Source organism: Macaca nemestrina, chromosome 4 (genome assembly GCF_043159975.1).
Source record: "Macaca nemestrina isolate mMacNem1 chromosome 4, mMacNem.hap1, whole genome shotgun sequence".
Classification (NCBI taxonomy): domain Eukaryota; kingdom Metazoa; phylum Chordata; class Mammalia; order Primates; family Cercopithecidae; genus Macaca; species Macaca nemestrina.
This window is the reverse complement of record NC_092128.1, coordinates 67,256,011-67,283,717: the sequence shown is the minus strand read 5'-3', so window position 1 is coordinate 67,283,717 and position 27,707 is coordinate 67,256,011. Positions and strand designations below refer to the sequence as shown.

Genomic DNA, 27,707 nt, shown 5'->3' with positions numbered 1-27,707 from the left:
TTCAGTATAAGCAACTATCAAGATATAACTATGATTGTTGAACTGGGAAAGACTAAAGAAAGAAATGTTTGTGGGGGAGAATTTAGGAGTTTAATTTTGTTACAGTCGAGGTGCTTATTATACATACAAATGAAAATGTTAATTTGAAGGCCGGATGGAGGAGTCCTAGAGTTTACAGTGGTGTCCTAGGTGGAAGCACACACTTGGAAAATGTAGCATATAAACAGTATTTAAAGTAATGAAACACTGAGTGGAAAACTACCTAAAGAGTGAGTGTAGATAAGAGAAGACAGTTCAGGACCAATCCCTGAAATATTCTACATTTAAAGGTTGGGGAGATACAGAGAAATCAGGGAAGGAGAGTGAGAAGGGGCAACCAGGAGGAAAACTAGAAGAGCTCTGAAGAGAGAAGTCATATGCATCACTACCAAATCTAGTGGTCAGTCTCCTCGTCTTGGATTTGGCAATGAGACATCACTGCTGACTTTGACGTGAGCAGTTTCAGGGGTTGGGATAAAAGCTTAATGAATAGTTCAAGAGAGAATGGAAGCAAAGAAAAAAATAATCTAGAGGCATAGTTTTATAATAAAAGGAGGGGGAACAGAGAAACAGTGAATGTGGGGTTAGAAACGTTTTGGGTTTTGTTTTTATGGTGGGGAGAATAACAACATGCTTATATGCTGTGATATGTGGGAAGATTTAGAAAAGAGGGATAATAAATGAGAAGAGACAATTGCTAGAGCAAAGACCTTACTAAAAGAGAAGGGATGGGATACATTGCACAGGTCCAAGGAGTGGTCTTACGTAGAAAATGATTGATTTATTTCTCCTAAGACCAGGAGACTGACAGAGTACATGGACTACTATATCGAGTAACGGCAATTTAACAGCATCCTTGGTCATGTCCAGTCTATTTACGTCAGTGATTTTGTTTGTAGAAGTTAGCCTCTTTAGGAAATAATCTGTTTAAGTAAAAGACTTAGCTATAAGAATGGGGATAATAGCATTCAACTTAAAAGTGAAAAGTTGAAGGTATCTCAAATACCCACAATCATTAGCTACTGGACTTTTCAGGCTTAAAATGTATTACAGAAACAATGTTTCAGGATGTTTAAAGTTATATCAAACAGTAACTCAGAGAAAAGCAACTGTTTCTCACTGGTACATGTCCTGAAATTTAAACCAATATTAAATATAAAATATGTTTTAAGATGTTTCATAAGTATATTTTATATACTTACTTTTAAAAGGATAAACCCTCATTTAAAAAGACATTTTTGATAAACATTTTTTAAAAGTTTGACTTTGCCAGTAATCAAATAAATGGAAATTAAAATAGTAGAATATCATTTTACTTATAAAAATTACAAAATTGGCCATAACTTAAACACTCTGTTGGGAAGAGTGAGAAGCAGGCATTCTCATATACTGTTAATACAAACTGAATTGGTATGACTTCACTGGAGGACAATCATAGTATGTATCAAAAGCTTTAATAATATATATGTTATTTATCCCATAAATTCCACTTCTAGGATTTTTATTTAAAGAAATATTAGGAATGCTTTTACACTGTTGGTGGGAGTGTAAATTAGTTCAACCATTGTGGAAGACAGTGTGGCAATTCCTCAAGGATCTAGAATTAGAAATACCATTTGACCCAGCAATCCCATTACTGAGCATATACCCAAAGGATTATAAATCACTCTACAATAAAGACATGTGCACACGTATGTTTACTGCGGCACTATTCACAATAGCAAAGACTTGGAACCAAACCAAATGTCCATCAATGACAGACTGGATTAAGAAAATGTGGCACATACACACCATGGAACACTATGCAGCCATAAAAAAGGATGAGCTCATGTCCTTTGCAGGGACATGGATGAAGCTAGAAACTATCATTCTCAGCAAACTATCACAAGATCAGAAAATCAAACACCGTATGTTCCCACTCATAAGTGGGAGTTGAACAATGAGGACACATGGACACAGGGAGGGGAACATCACACACCAGGAGGGATAACATTAGGAGAAATACCTAATGTAGGTGACAGGTTGATGGGTGCAGCAAACCACCACAGCACGTGTATACCTATGTAACAAAACTGCACATTCTGCACATGTAACCCAGAACTTAAAATACAATAAATAAATAAATAAATCTGAAAAAAATTCATTGCTTTGTATAAAAACATATAGTTACAAGGATGTTAGCTACAACACTGTATATAACAGTTAATAATTAAATGTACCCTAAAGTTTCACAATAACTGTGTAAACATACTATACAGACAATGAAATTTTAGGACATGATACTGTAGAAACACTATTAATGATAAGTAAAAGGCACTTTATATAGTAGTAAGGGAAATAAATAGCTACATGTACATTATGATTCCATTTTCATTAAAGAAAATAATGTATCTATGCATAGAAAAAGTTGGAAAGCCATCCATCAAAATGTCAGGAATGTTTCTAGCAGCTGCTTCTTGAAGGTAAGATAAGGAGTGACTTAAACTTTCTTCTTCCTATCTTTATTTATTTTATAATTTTTCTACCACGAATATGTATTACTTTCTAAATAAATTAAAAGCAGTAATGTGGGGGGAGGGACTGATGGTTTCTTAAAATTAGAAATCTAGTAGATTTTTAAAAAATGTGTCTAATACAGGTATATTTCTGTGAATGCAATTTGATTTTTAAAGTATTAGTTCTTTATGACAATTAGGATAGTTTAAATTTTTCTAAAAAAAAAACCTCCATGATTAGTAATACTAACTGGCTTATGACTAGGCTGAATTGGTGTTTGTCTTTTCATTTTAGCATCCTTTATACAACAAGATGTTAGAAATTCTTCATTTTATAAAGAAGCTATATATACATGTTTGGATTAGTGCATCACAAAATCATATTAAAATATTCAGATAAAAAGTGGCTATGCACTTGGGTATACAGGGTCTACATTACTAAATTAATTATGAGTGCACATCATGAGAAAGTTCCATTATTGTACCTTTCAAAAACACTGTAATAATTACTTCAGTATCTTACATGTACGTAGAAGAGGAAAATTAGTGTGTGTGTGTATACATATCTCTCTATATTTTAAGTCATTTCCTAAATCACTGAATACAGCCTTTCTACCTACATACTGATTACTAAATTCTATCTCCAGATGACATCTTGCTGTTTAATTCCAGACTTGTATTTTACCCACTCTGCCATAAACTAGTTGTGTGACTAAGGACAAGTTATTTAACCTCTCTGCATTTCAGTTTTCTCATTTGTAAAATAGAGACAGCAGTGCCTATTAATCCAACATATCCCAAAACAGTATAATTTTATGCCTGTTCAAAACATCATCTTGCTGCATTTCTTTTCTAGACAATGTACTACAATTATCCCTTTTCCCAAGGAATCCACTTACCCAAGTTAGAAATTACAGTGCCATTATATTCTATTCTTCTTTTTCCCTCACCATCCAAAACACCTTCCCACTCTCAGCTTTGAAATATTGGTGACTTCTCTTACTAGATGGCAATTATCTTGAGAATGGGGACTGTGTTCTTTTTTAGAAGTTCATAAAGCTCCTATTCTCTTGACATCTAAGTATCCCGGGCACCGAGGAAAATTTTTGTCCTATGGTTAGGCACTCAATAAATGCATTTTGGATGTGTGTGTGTGTGACATATATACATATTTTATACACATACAGAATATGTTATAGCTTTGCCATGATTATAAAATTTTAGAAGTATATAAAGACTGTAGATCCTCATGGCGGACAGAAGGCAGGACTAGAGTGCAGCTCTAGACAGAGCAGACTGCGGAGGCTTGCCTTGTGAATTTTAGCTCCAGATCGACTGCAAGAAAAAGCCTACCAATCCTGAGAGGACCACAGACCTTCTAAAGGAGTGGACTGCTCCTGCAGGACCTGGGAGACCCCCCGCCAAATACTGTGGGTGCCACAACTGCCGAAGTGGGAAAGGGAGAACCCTGCCTCTCCCAAACACACACCACCACTGGAGAAGCTGAAGGTCTGTTTGTGGGAGAAGTTTCCGACTTTACCAGGAGCTGAGTCAATCTGGAGAGCTGAGCAAAATACAGGGGTAGGGGAAACAACAGAAAGGCCCTGGGAGCTCGCTGGGTCCCCGAGCAGGCCATTCCTGCCTGTACCACGAGGATCCAAAGGGAGGGTAGCCAGAGGAGCAGGGGCTAAAACTCCACAGGGAAAAGGAAATCTCTAGCTGAACTCTGTAACAATTTGAATGGGGTGAGAAGCCTCCCGGCCAGAACTTGGGGAAGAGTGCAAATCCAGTGTGCAGACTCCACAGGCAGGGGAAGAACTAAGCTCTTTTCTTTTGCAGCTGGGAGGCGGGTAGCCTGGGGCAGGTTTTCAAGCCTGTCGCACCCTCTGCCTGGAAACGGACTTGGGCTGTTGGCAGGGGCATGGTGGGAGTGAGACTGGCCCTTCGGTTTGCATGGGAGCTGGGTGAGGCCTGTGACTGCCTGCTTTCCCCCACTTCCCTGACAACTTGCAGGTCTCAGCAGAGGGAGCCATAATCCTCCTAGGTAGACAACTTCACTGACCTAGGAATCTCACTCCCATCACCCACAGCAGCCCCAGCAAAACCTGCCCAAGGAGAGTCTGAGCTCAGACATGCCTAGCCCTGCCCCGACCTGAGAGTCCTTCCCTACCCACCCTGGCAGTGAAAGACAAAGGGCATATAACCTTGGGAGTTCTAGGGTCCTGCCCACCACTGGTTCTTCCCCATACTACCATAGTTGCTACTCTCTGGAATGTGCCACCTCCTGGCAGGAGGCCAACCAGCACAAAAATAGAGCATTAAACCACCAAAGCTAAGAACCCTCACAGAGTCCATTGCAACCCCTCACCTCCCTGCTACCTTCATCAGAACAGGTGCTGGTATCCCATAGATGGCTCACATCACAGGACTCTGTGCACACAACCCCCAGTAGCAGCCAAGAGCCAGGTAGATTCACTGAGTGGCTAGACCCAGAAGAGAGACAACAATCACTACAGCTAGGCTCACAGGAAGCCACACCCATAGGAAAAGGGGGAGAGTACTACATCAAGGGAACACCCCATGGGACAAAAGAATCTGAATAACAGCCATCAGCCCTAGATCTTCCCTCTGACAGAGCCTAGCCAAATGAGAAGGAACCAGAAAACCAACCCTGGTAATATAACAAAACAAGGCTCTTCAACACCCCCCAAAAATCATACTAGCTCACGAGCAATGGATCCAAACCAAGAAGAAATCCCTGATTTACCTGAAAAATAATTCAGGAGGTAGTCATTATGCTAATCATGGAGGGACCAGAGAAAGGCGAAGCTCAGTGCAAGGAAATCCAAAAAATAATACAAGAAATGAAAGGAGAAATATTCAAGGAAATAGATAGCTTAAAGAAAAAAAAAATAAAAAATTCAGGAAACTTTGGACACACTTTTAGAAATGTAAAATGCTTTGGAAAGCCTCAGCAACAGAATTGAATAAGTAGAAGGAAGAAATTTGGAGCTCAAAGATGAGGTCTTTGAATGAACCCAGTCCAACAAAGACAAACAAAAAAGAATAAGAAAATATGAACGAAGCCTCCAAGAAGTCTGGGATTCTGTTAAACAACCAAACCTAAGAATAAACAGTGTTCCTGAGGAAGAAGAGAATTCTAAAAGCTCGGAAAACATAATTGGGGGAATAACTGAGGAAAACTTCCCTGGCCTTACTAGAGACCTAGACATCCAAATACAAGAAGCACAAAGAATACCTGGGAAATTCATCACAGAAAGGTCTTTACCTAGGCACATTGCCATCATATTATCCAAAGTTAACATGAAGGAAAGAATCTTAAGAGCTATGAGACAGAAGCACCAGATAACCTATAAAGGAAAACCTGTCAGATTAACAGCAGATTTCTCAGCAGAAACCCTACAAGCTAGAAAGAATTGGGGCCCTATCTTCAGCCTCCTCAAACAAAACAATTATCAGTCAAGAATTTTGTGTCCAGCAAAACTAAGCACATATATGAAGGAAAGATACAGTCTTTTTCAGAAAAACAAATGCTGAAAGAACTCACCATTACCAGGTCACTACTACAAGAACTGCTAAAAGGAACTCTAAATCTTGAAACAAATCCTGGAAACACATCAAAACAGAATCTCTTTAAAGCATAAATCACACAGGACCTATAAAACAAAAATACAAGTTAAAAATCAAAAATAAAAAACAAACAAACAAAAAACCAAAGTACACAGGCAACAAAGAGCACAATGAATGCAAGGGTACCTCCCATTTCAATACTGACATTGAATGTAAATGGCCTAAAAGCTCTACTTAAATGATACAGAACTGCACAATGGATAAGAACTCACCAACCAACTATCTGCTGCCTTCAGGCGACTCACCTAACACATAAGGACTCACATAAAGTAAAGGGGTGGAAAAAGGCATTTCATGCAAATGGACACCAAAAGTGAGCAGGAGTAGCTATTCTTATATCAGACAAAACAAACTTTAAAGCAAAGCAGGTAAAAGAGACAAAGAGGGACATTATATAATAGTAAAAGACCTCATCCAACAGGGAAATATCACAATCCTAAATGTACATGCACCAAACACTGGAGCTCCCAAATATATAAAACAATTGCTAATAGACATAAGAAATGAGATAGACAGCAACACAATAAGAGTTGGCGGGCGGGCGGGGGGGCTTCAATACTCCACTGACAGCACTAGATAGGTCATCAAGATAGAAAGCCAACAAAGAAACAATGCATTTAAACTATACCTTGGAGCAAATGGGCTTAACAAATATACACAGAACATTTCATTCAACATCTGAAGGATACACATTCTATCCCACAGCACATGGAACTTTCTCCAAGATAGACCATGTGATAGGCCATAAAATGAACCTCAATAAATTTAAGAAAATTGAAATTATATCAAGCACTCTTTCAGACTACAGTGGAATAAAACTGGAAGTCAACTCCAAAAGGAACCTTCAAAACCATGCAAATACATGGAAATTAAATAACCTGCTCCTTAATGAGCATTGGGTCAAAAATGAAATCAAGACAGAAATCAAAAAATTCTTCAAACTTTACAACAATAATGACACAACCTATCAAAACCTCTCAGATACAGCAAAGGCAGAGCTAAAAGGAAAGTTCATAGCCCTAAATGCCTACTGAAAGAGCGCAAACTGACATTCTAAAGTCACGCCTCAAGGAACTAGAGAAACAAGAACAAACCAAACCCAGACCTAGCAGAAGAAAGAAAATAACCAAGATCAGAGCAGAATTAAATGAAATTGAAACAAAAAAATACAAGATAAATGAAACAAAAAGCTGGTTCTTTCAAAAGATAAATAAAATTTATAGACCATCAGCAAGATTAACCAAGAAAAGAAGAGAGAAAATAACCTCATTAAGAAACGAAACAAGAGATATTACAACTCACAGCACTGAAAACAAAAGATCATTCAAGGCTACTGTGAACACCTTTATGCATATGAACTAGAAAACCTAGACAAAATGGATAAATTCATGGAAAAATACAACCCTCCTAGCTTAAATCAGGAAGAATTAGATACGCTGAACAGACTGATAACAAGCAGCGATATTGAAATGGTAATTAAAAAATTACCAATAACAAAAAAGTTGAGGACCAGATGGATTCACAGAATTCTACCAGACATTCAAAGAATTGGTACCAATCCTTTTAACACTATTCGATAAGATAGAGAAAGAAGGAACCTTCCCTAATTTACTCTATGAAGCCAGCATCACCCTCATACCAAAACCAGTAAAGGACATAACCAAAAAAGAAAACTACAGACCAATATTCTTGATGAACATAGATGCTAAAATCCTTAACAAAATACTAGCTAACCGAATCCAACAACATATCAAAAAGATAATACACCATGATCAAGTGGGTTTCATACCAGGGATACAAGGATACTTTAACATATGCAAGTCAATAAATGTGATATGCCACATAAACAAAATTAAAAACACAAATCACACGATCATCTCAATAGACGCAGAAAAAGCATTTGACAAAAGCCAGCACATCCCTTTATGATTAAAACTCTCAGCAATATCGGCATACAAGGGACCTACCTTGATGTAACAAAAGCCAGCTATGACAAATCCACAGCCAACATAATACTGAATGGGGAAAAGTTAAAAGCATTCCCTCTGAGAACTGGAACAAGACAAAGATGTCCACTCTCACCACTCCTCTTCAACATAGTACTGGAAGTCCTAGCTAGAGCAATCAGACAGGAGAAAGAAATAAAGGGCATCGAAATCAGTAAAGAGAAAGTCAAACTGTTCACTGTTTGCTGATGATATGATTGTTTACCTTGAAAACCCTAAGGACTCCTCCAGAAAGTTCCTACAATTGATAAAAGAATTCAGCAAAGGTTCTAGATACAAGATTAATGTACACAAATCAGTAGCTCTTCTGTACACCAACAGCAACCAAGTGGAGAATCAAATCAAGAACTCAATCCCTTTTACAATAGCTGAAAAACAAAATAAAAAAAAATACTTAGGAATATACTCAACCAAGGAGTTGAAAGACCTCTACAAAGAAAACTACAAAATACTGCTGAAAGAAATCATAGATGACACGAACAAATGGAAACACATCCCATGCTCATGGATGGGTAGAATCAATATTGTGAATAATGACCATACTGCCAAAAGCAATCTACAAACTCAATGCAATCCCCATCAAAATACCACCACCATTCTTCACAGAATTAGAAAAAAAAATTCTAAAATTCATATGGAACCAAAAAAAACCCCACATAGCCAAAGTAAGACTAAGCAGAAAGAACAAATTTGGAGACATCATCCTATCTGATTTCAAACTATACTATATGGCCATAGTCACCAAAACAGTGTGGTACTGGTATAAAAATAAGCACATAGACCAGTGGAACAGAATAGAGAACCCAGAAATAAACCCAAATACTTACAGCCAACCGACCTTCGACAAAGCAAACAAAAACATAAAGTGGGGAAAGGACACCCTTTTCAACAAATGATGCTGGGATAACTGGCTACCCACATGAAGAAGAATGAAATTGGATCCTCATCTCTCACCGTATACAAAATCAACTCAAGATGGATTAAGGACTAAAACTTAAGACCTGAAACTATAAAAATTCTAGAAGAGAACTTTGGAAAAACCCTTCTAGGTATTGGCTTAGGCAAGGATTTCATGACCATGAACCAAAAAGCAAATGTAATAAAAACAAAGATAAATAGCTGGGACCTAATTAAACTAAAGAGCTTTTACACGGCAAAAGGAACAATCAGCAGAGTAAAAAGACAACACAGAGAGGAGGAGAAAATCTTCACAATCTATACATCTGACAAAGGACTAATATCCAGAATCTACAAACAACTCAAACAAATCAGTATGAAAAAACAATCCCATCAAAAAGTGGGCTATGGACATGAACAGACCATTCTCAAAAGAAGATATGCAAATGGCCAAAAAATATATGAAAATACTCAACATCACTAATGATCAGCAAAATGCAAATCGAATCACAATGTGACACCACCTTACTCCTGCAAGAATGGCCATAATAAAAAAATAAAAAAACAGTAGATGTTGGTGTGGATGCAGCAAACAGGGAACACTTTTACACCACTGGTGGGAATGTAAACTAGTACAGCCACTATGGAAAATAGCGTGGAGATTCCTTAAGGAACTAAAAGTAGAACTACCATTTGATCTATCAATCCCACTACTGGGTATCTGCCCAGAGGAAAGTAAGTTATTATTTGAAAAAGATACTTGCACACGCATGTTTACAGCAGCACAATTCACAATTGCAAAATCGTGGAACCAACCCAAATGCTCATCAATCAACTGGATAAAGAAACTGTGTTATACAGGGGAAGATATGTTTTGAAGACACCTTGAGAACTGTCAATATGTAATTACCATAGTTTGCTAATTTTTTTTTTTTTTTGAGACGTATTCTCGCTCTGTCGCCTAGGCTGGGGTGCAGCTGGCGTGATCTCGGCTCACTCCAACCTCCACCTCTCGGGTTCACGTCATTCTAATGCATCAGCCTCCCAAGTAGCTGGGACTACAGGCATGTGCCACCATGCCCGGCTAACTTTTATTTTTAGTAGAGACGGGGTTTCACCATGTTATTAGCCAGGATGGTCTCGATCTCCTGACCTCACGATCTGCCCACCTCAGCCTCCCAAAGTGCTGGGATTACAGGTGTGAGCCACTGCGCCCGGCCTTAGTTCACTAAATTTTTATCTGATATTCCACCCTGGGGACGAGAGGGAAAGGTGAAAAATTTGAATTCTTGACACTATCTGTAGTTTTTATATTTAATAATTGTCCCAGATTTTTTACTTTCAGATAATCCCTTGTTTATATTTTTCAAGAATTCACAATTAATTATAGACAAATAAAAGCTAACTTTCTCCATTAAAAAAAAAGAAACTGTGGTATATATATACGATGGAATACTACGAAGCCATAAAAAGGAATGCATTAACAGCATTTGCGATGACCTGCATGAGATTGGAGACTATTATTGTAAGTGAAGTAACTCAGGAATGGAAAACCAAACATCATATGTTCTCACTGATATGTGGGAGCTAAGCTATGAGGACTTAAAGGCATAAGAATGATACAGTGGACTTTGGGGACTTGTGGGGAAGAGTAGGAGGGGAGTGAGAAGGATAAAAGACAACAAATATGGTGCAGTGGACACTGCTCAGGTGATGAGTGCTCCAAAATCTCACAAATCACCACTAAAGAACTTACTCATGTAATCAAATACCACCTGTACTCCAGTAATTTATGGAAAAATAAAGAAGTATATAAAGATCATCATTTTAGTGAGGAAATCAATCTTTCAAGCAGACCTTAGAAATATATATAGATGTCATTAATTATTATTTAATGCTGATGAGACTGTGGGAAATCCACAATTCTCACACAATATTGGTAACAGGATAAATTGTTACAACTCTTTAAAAGACATATTTTAAGAGTCATCAGATCTTTCAGAGAATTTATTTGAATATCTCTGACAATTTACAATGAAAACAAAAGGAAAACTGATATGTATAAGAATGTTATTTATCCTTTTTTATGAGAAAAATGGAAAACAATCTAAATACTGAATTATAGTTTTGAAATTTCAGTCGACTATTTCAGAGCTATTAAAGTTATTATAATGACTATAGCAATATGAATAAATGCTTTTGTTATTTTAAAAACTATATGTTGGGATTACAATTATGTTAAAAAGTGTATATTTACATAAAAAGTGTATTTTAAAAATAATAAATACTAAAAATGCAACTGAAGCTTGTACCCTTTAATGATTTCTGATACTGGAAGAAATATTTAGTACAAAGTAGTTTTAATCAGACAAACATTGCACAAGACATTCAATTTTAAATAAGATTTTAAAACACATATCTCAGAATGTCACATACCTTTGGATATACTTCAAATATGGTGTATAGTCTATTACAGCAGGAAAGCTGCCATCCAGTCCCTCTCCCTTTAGGCAGAAACTAAGACAATAGAAAATAAATATTTCATATTAATATATAAAATTTTAAATCAAACTTAAGTTTTATGAAAAATCTCTTGCCAGAAACGCTTCTCTCATGAAACGGCAAGTGAATTTTTTTTGTTAGCAATTTAATTGTTACTTGTCACAAATAAATGCCTGAATAAAATGTTCTACCTTCAATACCAATGACAAAGCATTGTACAAATTAATACACTGTCAATGGGTTACATTAAACCAACAGTTAACATTCTTAATCCATTTTTTTGTTTTGTTTTGTTTTGAGACAGAGTCTTGCTCTGTCACCCAGGCTGGAGTGCAGTGGCATGATCTTGGCATACGGAAGCCTCTGCCTCCCGGGTTCTAACAACTCTCCTGCTTCAGCCCCCTGGGTAGCTGGGATTATAGGCGCCCACCACCATGCCCGGGTAATTTTTGTATTTTTAGTAGAGATGAGGTTTTGTTATGTTGGCCAGGCGGTCTTGAACTCCTGACCTCAGGTGATCCGCCCGCCTCGGCCTCCTAAACTGTTGGCATTACAGGCATAAGCTGTCGTGCCTGGACAGTTTTTTAAAACAATAAAACAACAAACAAAACAAGACTGTAAAAAATTTAGACAGAGCTGGTAACATGTGATATAAAAAGTTAACATCCATAGAGCAATCAAAAAGACAACCTTCATATTCCATCTATCATGTTCATCCTCCACAATTAAGCTAATTAACCTAATACAAGCTTATTAAATCTTAATAAAGTTAGACTTGTAAAATGACAAATATTTAGAAAAGGAAGTGCTTTACTAAAAAAGATAACTTCAGTGAAAACGAGCAGTATTATTTTTATCAAGACCCAAAAGTAGAATTTCATTTGTCTTACACTTACTTTGTTAATATTCCTGAATTTCCAAATGTTATATTTCAATAAAAATATAATATTTCCTTCATTCCTTGTGTTTGAGTTTTCTTATAGACAAACCTTTTACTTTCAATGTAACGTAAAATCTGGGATCGATTAAAGAAATACAAAAAAAGTGTCTATAAATCTAAAAAGAACTTGTATTGCCCATTTTTAGCACTTGTTACTTTAGTGTGGAACCAGTTCATCTTGCTGATAATAAAAGTAAATTTTAACAATATTTTTTTATATTCTCCATACATAACATAAGAGACATAAGATACCCAAGACAGCCTCTCAGGATCTTCTTTATCTCAATACATGAGATAATGATATTCTTTCTGGCTTTGAAACTACTTTTAGTCTATTTCTTTTTAATTTTAAAGCAGTAGCTGAAAAATACTAAGAGATAAGATTCAAAGCCTTCCTTCACTGGGGAGGGGGTTGTTGGGGGAATGGGATATAGTCTAAGTTTTCTTTTTATCCAAGCTACAGAGCAAGCCTATCAATTTGTTAAGTTTCAGGCAGTCTCTTTTCTGAGAGCAAACCCATTTAAAAAAACAAACTGATGTCATTTGAAAGAGAACATGAATCAAATAACGATTTCCAACTGTGTGCTTTACTTAGAAAACCGAAAGAAAAAATCATAAGTAGAAACTATTAAGACACAGAATAATTTATAAACTGAATGCATTTGGTTATATTAAGTACCTGAAATCAATAGCATTGAGTCCTAGCAGCATGCCAGCAAGCATATTTGCTTCTTCACCCAAGACAATTGCTCCATCTTCATAAAATCTCCTAAAAATTGAAATGGGTGAATATATAAAATATTAAAAATAAATGGAAGTTTGATCGAGAGAAAACATTTAGAGTCCAGACTATTGTAGGAAGAGCTAAATTTTCTTTAATTTGTAGTTTTTAAAAAAACATATTTCTATCACTGAAGTTTTGAAGATACCTAGACCAAAATAAAGAGATAGAAAAACAACAACAAGCCCCTGAAGAAACTAAAACTTGCCAATATAACAAAAAGAATTCTGTTTCCACCTCTCCTAAAAAGAATCCCCAAAGTGACTCTTTCGATGGGTCTAGAGTGCCAGCATTTTTCTTTGATAATCAAGCAATATAAATGTAAAGTGAAAGGTGGCAAATTCAGAGTCATTTGTACTGATCTGTTTTCAAAATGAAGTAGACTTGAGTTCTAACAAATAAGAAAAAATAATTTCTGTTTTTCTATAATTCCAAAGGTTATTGACTAAGTTAAGAATTTGGGAGGCATACTCATTAGTAATTTACGGTAACCTTAATAGTACAATCCTAATAAAGCAGATGGGCTACCAAGGTGGCTGCATATGAAAAAGAAAGTATTCATTATCCCCTTGACAAAAACGGGAATGTGAATGTATCTTTGCTAATTCCTGTAGAGCTTTTTATTTTAGTTATCATTAGTTTTTAAAAAATTTTTGAAAGAAAAATAACAATGTGGCCCTAAGGTATTTTTCCAAAAATGAATGTAAAATCATTAATCTACTTCTTTTAAAACGTAGCACTATGTAAAATCTAGTTTATGTCAGTAACCAGGGATGATTACACTGCTGTATCTATTTATATTATATATAAGAGAGTGAACACCACTCTATACCACCCCACTAACTAAAATGAAACATTTTAGTAAACCAAAGGTCTTGCTCTTTTTAGTATTTCTGAGTTTATAAATTCTGCAAAAAATTTTAATATGCTTATAATCCTACTATCAATTTTGAAGTGTTGTTCACAACTTATCAAGTATTTTTACAAACATATTATGTGATAATTGCAAAAAAAAAAAAAACCATAAATTAAATGCAGAAGGAATCATCATTAGTTTCAAATTTACCATCAGGAAAAGTGTAAAACAATTTGCACAAGCTCATGTTAGACGAATTGCTTAAGAAGGGTACCCAATTCTTCTTTCTTTAAGTCCCATATCTTATATTAAACCCACTTTTTGTAAAACAAAAATATTTTAAAAGAACTTAATTTATGGTATGGTTAATAAGGAATATTAAATGAATAAAAAGTATAAAACAGAAAAAACAGGCAACTATTTACTCTCTGACAGATGAAAGGCTGCAAACAAATACAGTGGGGAGACTAGCTTGGAATAAACGTTTTTTATTTTCTTGGACCTACTGAAATTCCTTTTACTGATTTATATAAAAGGAGAAAAATGAAAACTTCTGGCCTAACAAAAATTAGTAAAATAAATGGAAGGATTTTTTACAGATTCTACTGAGGTGTCCTGCAGAAACGTAAAATACTTAGACAAATACATATGTTTGAGACTTTGTCCCTGGTCCAATAACTAAGTTGGCTATTGGCAGAATATATTATTAACCCTTGGAAGAACTATGCTTCTAACGGTTTCAGACCACTAAATTCTGAGACATATGAATTTGGAAGATAATCTTGTTTTTTGAATATTGGCAATAACCCATTATTCCTAGTACTTCTTATAAAAGAAAAGGTCTACTTTTTTTATTCTTTATCTTGAACCTACCATTGTTTAAAAAATACATTCCAAAAATCAGCTCAAAACTATTCTTGCTTGCTTTCTAATGGCAGCTTTGTACTAGGGAGTATTGAAGAACACCACAGCAAAAAATTAACTCGTTTGAGAAATTTTTTAAAATCTAAAGGTCTTTTATATGTGCGTGCATATAATAATGTTTTGATGAGTTTTTGGCTTTAGTTTTTTTTTTTTTTTTTTTTTTTTGAGATGGAGTCTCGCTCTGTCACCCAGGCTGGAGTACAGTGGCCGGATCTCAGCTCACTGCAAGCTCCGTCTCCCAGGTTTATGCCATTCTCCTGCCTCAGCCTCCCAAGTAGCTGGGACTACAGGCGCCCGCCACCTCGCCCGGCTATGGCTTTAGTTTTAATCATCAGTAAATAAGTCAATTTTCTAAGCGAATGATTTAAGCAAAATGGTTGCTATATGTAAAGTCAATAATTCCACTGAAAAAAACCATATCTTAAGTATAAGGCCTGATTTAATATAACAGCAAAACAGGAAAGGAAAAATGGAAAAGGAAGGGCTAGTTAAGAGAATTGCCCATTATATGCTGAACTTTTAAATTATTAGTTCTGGTTAAGAAAAAAATTTTTCAGAAGATGTACTTCTGAGCTTGAGATAATATATTTTAAAGTAATTCAGTATTTAGAAAACTGAATTGATCCGAGAAGATATTTTTACCATTTAATCAAAAACTTCATTCACGTGTATGAAAGAGGTAGAAGCTGTCTTGAAAAATTATTCTCTTATGCAAACTAATATATCAATAATTTGACTAAAAATATGATTCCTGTGGTCAATACTTTCAAAGATTCCAAAAGATTGTAAAATTTCAACCTTTTCATTTTACCTCATTGAAAAATTGGAACATTAAACTTTGCTTATATAACCAAGGTCATACAACAAATGAGCCATGAGTAAAGCCTGAGATGACTAATCCAATAATAGTAAGGTATATACTAAAAATTCCCTTTTTTTAGTTAAAAGTATTTTTTGTTCTAAAGAAAATTTTTATGCCAGGCCTGGTGGCTAATGCCTGTAATCGCAGCACTTTTGGAGCCTTAACAGGCAGATCCTTTGAGCCCAGGAGTTAGAGATCAGCCTGGGCAACATGGTGAAACCCCATCTATACAAAAAATACAAAAAAATTAGCCGGACATGGTGGTACATGCCTGCAGTCCCAGCTACTTGGGAGGTTGAGGTCGGAGGATTGCTTGAGTCAAGAAAGCAGAGGTTGAAGCGAGTTGAGATGGCCCCACTGCACTCCAGCCTGGGTGACAGAGCAAAACCCTTTCTCAAAAAAAAAAAAAAAAAAAATATATATATATATATATATAAAATAAATATATACGTATATGTATAAATGAGAAGAATCTAACCAAAACACTGTACTGCTTAATTTCAATATATTATAAATGTTGAAAGTACCAAAGTAAAAAATACATATGAAACTTCCAATTAAAGATTTATATATTAGAGACTATACCTTTAAATATACTTTTATATTTCAGAAGTGAGGAAAAATTACAAGCAACTATTTGATACTACTGTGATCTGGGAAAAAAATTTCCTGATCTTATTAGGTATACCACCCTTTCCAAGTATTTATATGTTGATTAGAAAAACATTAGTGACTAGAAAAGTATTTAAAATAATGCCCTTATAAGAATATGTTTTTCTTTTACCATATATAATTTAACTCTAATTGAAATATATTCCTATAATGCCACCTTACTGTCCACTCTGTAGGAATATTTTAAAGAATTGTAAGTAGTTCAATAACAAATATCCTTTGGATGGGATCCAAGGTGAATAATAAATATAAATTATGTTGATACTATCTAATGTTATGCTTCAAATTTTCCTTTTGTGGGAGTCAAAAGTTATTCTATGTATTTGAAAACACAGTATTAAAATATGAGAAAGCTTGTGTTATAAACCAAAGAAAATTCATTATTGGCATGCTTGTTCTCTTCCCCCAATTTAATATAAGAGACTACTAAAAGGGGATATAAGAAAATTCTTCCTCATGACATATAACACAGATCCTTGCATTATAAATAGATGTTATATTCAAAGTCAAATTTAATTAAAATGAAAAACTGATGAAAAAGTCAACCTCCAAAGGTCTTGCCAAGAATGTGAGATTCAGTAATTATTTTAATCAACAAATATATATTATATATTAAGTTCCTTTTATGTGACAAGAACTGTGCTAGGTACTATAGTTACAATGGTAAATAAGTTAGATGTAGATCCTCTCTATGGAGCATATAGTCTAGGGGAATAGAAAAGCAAGAAACAAAAGAAAAAGATAATTACAGATGATGATAAATATAAAGTAAATAAACAGGTTGCTGAGGTAGAGACAAAGGGAAGGAAAGCCCAACTTTGTAAAGAGTCATTAAGTAAGGCATTCTCAAGTGTTTAACCTGATACCTTAGCCCACATAAGTCCGATCACACAAGGATCTGTAGGCCACAGAACATTAATAACAATAATGAACACTTATTGAGTGGCAGGCATAGTAATAACTTTACATGAATCATCTTCTTAACTTTGCCGCTACATATTATTCTCCAGAGAGATTAAGCAACTTGTCCAAGATAGACACAGCTAGAGTAGAGAAACCAGGATCTGACTCCAGGAAACATGACAGCCACAGGGCCTTCTGGCTAATGTAATAGGAAATCATTTCAATGTTTTAAGTAGGAGTTGACATAATCTCTTTTATTTTTAAGATCAGCTGGAAGCTAGATGGCTACTAAATGCGGGCAAACTGGAAGGTCAGGAGGCCAACAGGTGAGCCTTAGACAACAGATAAAAGAGGTCTAGATGAGCATAAGAGCCGTGGAGATAAAGGTAAATAAATAGATTCAAAATGGATTTGGAGGTAGGATCAGTAAGACTTGCTTATGGATTAATTACAGGGAATGAGGGAGAAAGAGGAATCAGGTATGATTTTTAGATTCTCCCTTAATCAATTATGTAGGTAGGCAGTGATACCATTTGCTAAGAAGGGGTGAACAGAATTACAGGGAAAAAAAATCAGTATATCTGAACTATCTAGCTAGAGGTTTAAATGTGGTATCATGGTCATATGGATGGTATTTCAAGTCAGGGGAATGGATGAAACTCCAGGAAGAGAGAATAGAGAGAAAAATGAACAGAGGAAAAAAAAGCAGAAAATGCAGGACTGAGCCCAGAGAATATGAACAGTCAGATGTTGTTAAGTGGAAAAGATGACAGAAAAAGAGAGCAATTAAGGAAAAGCCATGGAATGTTGTATAATTTAAAGGTGCAGAGATTTTTTTCAAGAATGATGAAGTAGTCAAATTCTACTGGGAGTAGCTGGGAGATGGAGTACAATGTGGACAGAGGAATATCCATTACATTGGGTAGTTTGTAGATTATTAGCAACTGGTATTCTTTTAAAAATTCTTGGTGGAGTGATGAGGGGCAGAAGCCAGAGAAAAGCGGATAAGAGAATGACTCTAAAGTAAGAAAATGATGGCAGTGTGAAGAAGTGATCTGCAGAAGTCTGGTGATGAAGTGGAATTGTGAAATTAGCATTGGCAGAGGGGAATTACAGGTTCAATGGAGAATCATTTTCTTTTTAAGGTAGGAGGTACCAGTATATGTTCTATAAGGGTGGGATTGATCCAGCAGTAGTAAAGAGATTGAGGATGAGGAGACAAAAAGTTGATAACTAAAGGAAGAGGGGAATCATACACTATCTGGTGTTTTATGACTGGCTTCTTTGCTAAGCTTAGCAGGTTTTCAAGGTACATCCATGTGGCAGCATGGATCAGTACTTCATTTCTTTTTATGCCTGAATAATATTCTGCTACATGGATACAGACACACATGCACCTAGGAGTAATGTGCTGGGTCATATGGTAACTCTATGTTTAACCTTTTGAAAAATTGCCAGGCTGCTTTTCAAAGTGAGTGCACAATTTTCTTTTCCCCCCAGCAATGTATGGAAGATTCAGTTTTTCAAAATCCTCACCAAAATTTATTAAGTGATCTTTTGAACATAACCATCCTAGTTTGTATGCAGTGTTATTTTTTTTTAAATTTACTTATTATTATACTTTAAGTTGTAGGGTACATGTGCATAACGTACAGGTTTGTTACATATGTATACTTGTGCCATGTTGGTGTGCTGCACCCATCAACTCGTCATTTACATCAGGTATAACTCCCAATGCAATCCCTCCCCCCTCCCCCCTCCCCATGATAGGCCCCTGTGTGTGATGTTCCCCTTCCTGAGTCCAAATGATCTCATTGTTCAGTTCCCACCTATGAGTGAGAACATGTGGTGTTTGGTTTTCTGTTCTTGTGATAGTTTGCTAAGAATGATGGTTTCCAGCTGCATCCATGTCCCTACAAAGGACACAAACTCATCCTTTTTGATGGCTGCATAGTATTCCATGGTGTATATGTGCCACATTTTCTTAATCCAATCTGTCACTGATGGACATTTGGGTTGATTCCAAGTCTTTGCTATTGTGAATAGTGCTGCAATAAACATACGTGTGCATGTGTCTTTATAGCAGCATAATTTATAATCCTTTGGGTATATACCCAGTAATGGGATGGCTGGGTCGTATGGTACATCTAGTTCTAGATCCTTGAGGAATCGCCATACTGTTTTCCATAATGGTTGAACTAGTTTACAATCCCACCAACAGTGTAAAAGTGTTCCTATTTCTCCACATCCTCTCCAGCACCTGTTGTTTCCTGACTTTTTAATGATCGCCATTCTAACTGGTGTGAGATGGTATCTCATTGTGGTTTTGATTTGCATTTCTCTGCTGGCCAGTGATGATGAGCATTTTTTCATGTGTCTGTTGGCTGTATGAATGTCTTCTTTTGAGAAATGTCTCTTCATATCCTTTGCCCACTTTTTGATGGGGTTGTTTGTTTTTTTCTTGTAAATTTGTTTGAGTTCTTTGTAGGTTCTGGATATTAGCCCTTTGTCAGACGAGTAGATTGCAAAAATTTTCTCCCATTCTGTAGGTTGCCTGTTCACTCTGATGGTAGTTTCTTTTGCTGTGCAGAAGCTCTTTAGTTTAATGAGATCCCATTTGTCAATTTTGGCTTTTGCTGCCGTTGCTTTTGGTGTTTTAGACATGAAGTCTTTGCCCATGCCTATGTCCTGAATGGTACTACCTAGGTTTTCCTCTAGGATTTTTATGGTATTAGGTCTAACATTTAAGTCTCTAATCCATCTTGAATTAATTTTCGTATAAGGAGTAAGGAAAGGATCCAGTTTCAGCTTTCTACTTATGGCTAGCCAATTTTCCCAGCACCATTTATTAAATAGGGAATCCTTTCCCCATTTCTTGTTTCTCTCAGGTTTGTCAAAGATCAGATGGCTGTAGATGTGTGGTATTATTTCTGAGGACTCTGTTCTGTTCCATTGGTCTATATCTCTGTTTTGGTACCAGTACCATGCTGTTTTGGTTACTGTAGCCTTGTAGCATAGTTTGAAGTCAGGTAGCGGGATGCCTCCAGCTTTGTTCTTTTGACTTAGGATTGTCTTGGAGATGCGGGCTCTTTTTTGGTTCCATATGAACTTTAAAGCAGTTTTTTCCAATTCTGTGAAGAAACTCATTGGTAGCTTGATGGGGATGGCATTGAATCTATAAATTACCTTGGGCAGTATGGCCATTTTCACGATATTGATTCTTCCTATCCATGAGCATGGTATGTTCTTCCATTTGTTTGTGTCCTCTTTGATTTCACTGAGCAGTGGTTTGTAGTTCTCCTTGAAGAGGTCCTTTACATCCCTTGTAAGTTGGATTCCTAGGTATTTTATTCTCTTTGGAGCAATTGTGAATGGAAGTTCATTCCTGATTTGGCTCTCTGTTTGTCTGTTACTGATGTATAAGAATGCTTGTGATTTTTGCACATTAATTTTGTATCCTGAGACTTTGCTGAAGTTGCTTATCAGCTTAAGGAGATTTTGGGCTGAGACAATGGGGTTTTCTAAATATACAATCATGTCATCTGCAAACAGGGACAGTTTGACTTCTTCTTATCCTAACTTAATACCCTTGATTTCTTTCTCTTGCCTAATTGCCCTAGCCAGAACTTCCAGCACTATGTTGAATAGGAGTGGTGAGAGAGGGCATCCCTGTCTTGTGCCAGTTTTCAAAGGGAATTTTTCCAGTTTTTGCCCATTCAGTATGATATTGGCTGTGGGTTTGTCATAAATAGCTCTTATGATTTTGAGGTACGTTCCATCAATACCAAATTTATTGAGCGTTTTTAGCATGAAGGGCTGTTGAATTTTGTCAAAAGCCTTTTCTGCATCTATTGAGATAATCATGTGGTTCTTGTCTTTGGTTCTGTTTATATGCTGGATTATGTTGATTGATTTGCGAATGTTGAACCAGCCTTGCATCCCAGGGATGAAGCCCACTTGATCATGGTGGATAAGCTTTTTGATGGGTTGCTGAATCCGGTTTGCCAGTATTTTATTGAGGATTTTTGCATCGATGTTCATCAGGGATATTGGTCTAAAATTCTCTTTTTTTGTTGTGTCTCTGCCAGGCTTTGGTATCAGGATGATGTTGGCCTCATAAAATGAGTTAGGGAGGATTTCCTCTTTTTCTATTGATTGGAATAGTTTCAGAAGGAATGGTACCAACTCCTCCTTGTACCTCTGGTAGAATTCAGCTGTGAATCCATCTGGTCCTGGACTTTTTTTGGTTGGTAGGCTATTAATTATTGCCTCAATTTCAGAGCCTACTATTGGTCTATTCAGGGATTCAACTTCTTCCTGGTTTAGTCTTGGAAGAGTGTAAGTGTCCAGGAAATTATCCATTTCTTCTAGATTTTCCAGTTTATTTGCGTAGAGGTGTTTATAGTATTCTCTGATGGTAGTTTGTATTTCTGTGGGGTCGGTGGTGATATCCCCTTTATCATTTTTAATTGCGTCGATTTGATTCTTCTCTCTTTTCTTCTTTATTAGTCTGGCTAGTGGTCTGTCAATTTTGTTGATCTTTTCAAAAAACCAACTCCTGGATTCATTGATTTTTTGGAGAGTTTTTTGTGTCTCTATCTCCTTCAGTTCTGCTCTGATCTTAGTTATTTCTTGCCTTCTGCTAGCTTTCGAATGTGTTTGCTCTTGCTTCTCTAGTTCTTTTAATTGCGATGTTAGAGTGTCAATTTTAGATCTTTCCTGCTTTCTCTTGTGGGCATTTAGTGCTATAAATTTCCCTCTACACACTGCTTTAAATGTGTCCCAGAGATTCTGGTATGTTGTATCTTTGTTCTCATTGGTTTCAAAGAACATCTTTATTTCTGCCTTCATTTCGTTATGTACCCAGTAGTCATTCAGGAGCAGGTTGTTCAGTTTCCATGTAGTTGAGCGGTTTTGATTGAGTTTCTTAGTCCTGAGTTCTAGTTTGATTGCACTGTGGTCTGAGAGACAGTTTGTTATAATTTCTGTTCTTGTACATTTGCTGAGGAGTGCTTTACTTCCAATTACGTGGTCGATTTTGGAGTAAGTACGATGTGGTGCTGAGAAGAATGTATATTCTGTTGATTTGGGGTGGAGAGTTCTATAGATGTCTATTAGGTCTGCTTGCTGCAGAGATGAGTTCAATTCCTGGATATCCTTGTTAACTTTCTGTCTCGTTGATCTGTCTAATGTTGACAGTGGAGTGTTGAAGTCTCCCATTATTATTGTATGGGAGTCTAAGTCTCTTTGTAAGTCTCTAAGGACTTGCTTTATGAATCTGGGTGCTCCTGTATTGGGTGCATATATATTTAGGATAGTTAGCTCTTCCTGTTGAATTGATCCCTTTACCATTATGTAATGGCCTTCTTTGTCTCTTTTGATCTTTGATGGTTTAAAGTCTGTTTTATCAGAGACTAGTATTGCAACCCCCGCTTTTTTTTGTTCTCCATTTGCTTGGTAAATCTTCCTCCATCCCTTTATTTTGAGCCTATGTATGTCTCTGCGTGTGAGATGGGTCTCCTGAATACAGCAGACTGATGGGTCTTGACTCTTGATCCAGTTTGCCAGTCTGTGTCTTTTAATTGGAGCATTTAGTCCATTTACATTTAAGGTTAAGATTGTTATGTGTGAACTTGATCCTGCCATTATGATATTAACTGGTCATTTTGCTCGTTAGTTGATGCAGTTTCTTCCTAGCCTCGATGGTCTTTACATTTTGGCATGTTTTTGCAATGGCTGGTACCGGTTGTTCCTTTCCATGTTTAGTGCTTCCTTCAGGGTCTCTTGTAAGGCAGGCCTAGTGGTGACAAAATCTCTAAGCATTTGCTTATCTGTAAAGGATTTTATTTCTCCTTCACTTATGAAACTTAGTTTGGCTGGATATGAAATTCTGGGTTTAAAATTCTTTTCTTTAAGAATGTTGAATGTCTGATGGGCTTCCCTTTGTGGGTAACCCGACCTTTCTCTCTGGCTGCCCTTAAGATTTTTTCCTTCATTTCAACTTTGGTGAATCTGGCAATTATGTGTCTTGGAGTTGCTCTTCTCGAGGAGTATCTTTGTGGCGTTCTCTGTATTTCCTGGATTTGAATGTTGGCCTGCCCTACTAGGTTGGGGAAGTTCTCCTGGATGATATCCTGAAGAGTGTTTTCCAACTTGGTTCCATTTTCCCCCTCACTTTCAGGCACCCCAATCAGACGTAGATTTGGTCTTTTTACATAATCCCATACTTCTTGCAGGCTTTGTTCATTTCTTTTTCTTCTTTGTTCTTTTGGTTTCTCTTCTCGCTTCATTTCATTCATTTGATCCTCAATCGCAGATACTCTTTCTTCCAGTTGATCGAGTCGGTTACTGAAGCTTGTGCATTCGTCACGTATTTCTCGTGTCATGGTTTTCATCTCTTTCATTTCGTTTATGACCTTCTCTGCATTAATTACTCTAGCCATCAATTCTTCCACTTTTTTTTTCAAGATTTTTAGTTTCTTTACGCTGGGTATGTAATTCCTCCTTTAGCTCTGAGAAATTTGATGGACTGAAGCCTTCTTCTCTCATTTCGTCAAAGTCATTCTCTGTCCAGCTTTGATCCATTGCTGGCGATGAGCTGCGCTCCTTTGCCGGGGGAGATGCGCTCTTATTTTTTGAATTTCCAGCTTTTCTGCCCTGCTTTTTCCCCATCTTTGTGGTTTTATCTGCCTCTGGTCTTGATGATGGTGATGTACTGATGGGGTTTTGGTGTAGGTGTCCTTCCTGTTTGATAGTTTTCCTTCTAACAGTCAGGACCCTCAGCTGTAGGTCTGTTGGAGATTGCTTGAGGTCCACTCCAGACCCTGTTTGCCTGGGTATCAGCAGCAGAGGCTGCAGAAGATAGAATATTTCTGAACAGCGAGTGTACCTGTCTGATTCTTGCTTTGGAAGCTTCCTCTCAGGGGTGTACTCCACCCTGTGAGGTGTGGGGTGTCAGACTGCCCCTAGTGGGGGATGTCTCCCAGTTAGGCTACTCAGGGGTCAGGGACCCACTTGAGCAGGGAGTCTGTCCCTTCTCAGATCTCAACCTCCGTGTTGGGAGATCCACTGCTCTCTTCAAAGCTGTCAGACAGAGTCGTTTGCGTCTGCAGAGGTTTCGGCTGTGTTTGTTATTGCCCTGTCCCCAGAGGTGGAGTCTACAGAGACAGGCAGGTTTCCTTTAGCTGCTGTGAGCTCCACCCAGTTCGAGCTTCCCAGCAGCTTTGTTTACCTACTTAAGCCTCAGCAATGGCGGGCGCCCCTCCTCCAGCCTCGCTGCTGCCTTGCTGGTAGATCACAGACTGCTGTGCTAGCAATGAGGGAGGCTCCGTGGGTGTGGGACCCTCCCGGCCAGGTGTGGGATATGATCTCCTGGTGTGCCTGTTTGCTTAAAGCGCAGTATTGGGGTGGGAGTTACCCGATTTTCCAGGTGTTGTATGTCTCAGTTCCTCTGGCTAGGAAAAGGGATTCCCTTCCCCCTTGCGCTTCCCAGGTGAGGTGATGCCTCGCCCTGCTTCAGCTCTCGCTGGTCGGGCTGCAGCAGCTGACCAGCACCGATCGTCCGGCACTCCCCAGTGAGATGAACCCAGTACCTCAGTTGAAAATGCAGAAATCACCGGTCTTCTGTGTCGCTCGCGCTGGGAGTTGGAGACTGGAGCTGTTCCTATTCGGCCATCTTGCTCCGCCCCTCCTGCAGTGTTATTTCATTGTGGTTTTGCATTTCCCTGATGGCTAATGATGTCGAACAATATTTTAGTGTTTATTAGCCATCTGTATACCCCCTTTGGAGAAGTGTCTATTCAGATTCATTGCCCATTTTTAAATAAGTTGTCTTTTTATTACTGAGTTGTAAAAGTTCTTTATATACATTGTAGATACAAAACCCTTATCACAGGGGTCCCCAACCCCTGGGCCATGAACCAGAACCTGTCCGTGGCCTGTTAGGAACTGGAGCTGCAGGGCAGGAGGTAAGTGGTGGGACAGTGAACATTATCACCTGAGCTCTGGCTCCTTCACTTAGGCATTAGATTCTCACAGGACTAAGAACCCTACTGTGAACTGCACGTGTGAAGGATCTAGGTTGCATGTGCCTTATGATACTCTAAGTAATGCCTGATGATCAGGGGTGGAACAGTTTCATCCTGAAACCATTCCCTGCCACCACGGTCCATGGAAACACTGTCTTCCACAAAACCAGTCCCTGCTGCCAAAAAGGTTGGGGACCGCTGCCTTATCAGATTATGATCTGTAAAAATTGTCTCCTATTCCGTTTGTCATCTTTTCGCCTTCTTCATGGTGTCCTCTGAAACACAAAGTTTTAATTTTTATTATGTTCAATTTATCTCCTATCTTAATAATGTAAAACTTAATACATACTCAGATTCCAAAATGCATTCTTAACTCTTAAAAGATTTTGGTTACTTATCACTATTCTGTTTACTTTTCTGTAATTGAGAAAAGTGTTTGTCATCTCATATTTCTCTTTGTGACAGTTCAATAATTTACAAAGTTTTATTTTATACTTTACTGCTTCCTTCGATTTGTGCTAAAACATTGTGAAAATTAATATTTCTTTTGAAGACAACTTTTTCATTATAAATTAAATACTGTGATATAATTGCAAAGTAAACAAATGAATTTCCATAAAGCTAATTTATCTTTATATTTTCCATATTTATTACTTCAAATTCTTGTTACATTTTCAATTGTGTTTGAAATATCATATGGTATTTTTAATTTAAATGTACTAATTATTTTTTAGTCTGTGGGTAAAGAGAAATTAAAAATTTGAACAAATTAATTCAGTTTTTATGTCAGTTCTCATTTGAAGGTCTTCCCAGTAACCTACCAAAACAAGTCTCTTTTTTTTTTTTTTAGCTTAGATTCTAATCTTCACTCTGCCAACTTCTCAACTCTGGCTATTTTCCAATTATACTCCAACCCCTAAGCCATGTAACTCTTCAAGGTTTTTGTTTGTTTTTACAACTGCTCATTAAGACATCCTACACCTTAGCAAAAAGATCACACATATTTCTTCAATGCTTTGGAGCCACAGTCATGTACTCAAAATTTATTTTATCTCTACTCCCACCCTTCCTCCACCCAAACTTATCCTTGGGTTTTCACTGATTAGTGCTTTCAAGCCTGCCTGCCTTAGTTCATGAAGCTCCTCCTCTGGTACTGGGATAAACATTTGTATTACTATTTTAAAGGCTATCATTACTCTTTATCTGTGAAGAGTAGAACATGAAGAAATCTACTTTATTCAGATATTCTCTAGATTCCTCAAGATTAGAGATCATTTCTCATTCTTCTAGGAGTACTTACTTCAGGAAGCATCCAGATAAAAGGTAAGGCACAAATACTCTTTCTAATTGTTTGTATTTTACAAATCTAATCTTATGAATATACTTGTCTTGACTAGAAGTTTGCAATCAAATTTAATTAGAATTAAGAAATTTCTTTGGTTTCATCTCAGTAAAAAAAAAGATAGTGTAAATAGAGGGAGAAAAATAAGATTTTTTTCCACATTTTTTAGTTAACTTGTAAGATAAAAATTCTGAAATAACTCCCTACTTACTTCCTTTGAGAGTTACAAAGCCATTATATTCACATTTAAATCCTACTATTCAATAAATGTATATGTGTAAATACTATATGCATGTGTGCATATATCTATGTATTAGACACGTATATATGAACATTGTACGCTAAGCCATGTTTCTGTTTGAAGACTGTATGTTTATGTATTGTTACAAGAATATTTTTACTTCATGTACTTTTTTAGAGCTGAATCATTTCCTTTCTATGAAAAAGCATGGTTAACATGTAAGAACAAGGCAGAAAGCATTTCCTTTAAATATTTAAACTACTTGTTCTAAAAATAATCTATTCAAGAATTATTTCTACCCCACCCAATCATTTAAACTAAGAAAGAAGACTAACAATTTAGAGATTATTAATTATTTAATTTCTATTTGGAAAAGACTATCATAACTTTGATTCAATATTGTAATTGCATAGGAAATGATTACTATGCAAACTAGATTTTGATTTAATTAACATAGGATTTTTAGATTTGAGCTACTAGATTCTGATACTATTCTTTGTTTTCATTTTCAAAGCCTTAGTATCCTCAATGCTTAAGTTTCATAATGAAACTTAGTTATGGTAAACAAA

At 36.7% G+C, this 27,707-nt stretch overlaps 1 protein-coding gene across 18 annotated transcripts in view; it reads right to left on the bottom strand.

The window, feature by feature from the left end:
• The window catches only part of LOC105475447 (RUN domain containing 3B), a 192,874-nt gene that overhangs the window by 82,143 nt on the left and 83,024 nt on the right, over positions 1–27,707 (bottom strand). For all 18 annotated transcript variants that reach the window (XR_011622109.1, XR_011622110.1, XR_011622111.1 and 15 more), the window contains 2 exons: positions 13,210–13,299; positions 11,525–11,605 (listed from right to left, as the gene is read on the bottom strand). Coding sequence is in view for 10 of the 18 variants with exons in the window: in XM_011730680.2 (XP_011728982.2) it covers positions 11,525–11,605; positions 13,210–13,299 (171 nt within the window). In the remaining 8 variants the exon portion in view is untranslated. The remainder of the gene's footprint in view (positions 1–11,524; positions 11,606–13,209; positions 13,300–27,707) is intronic.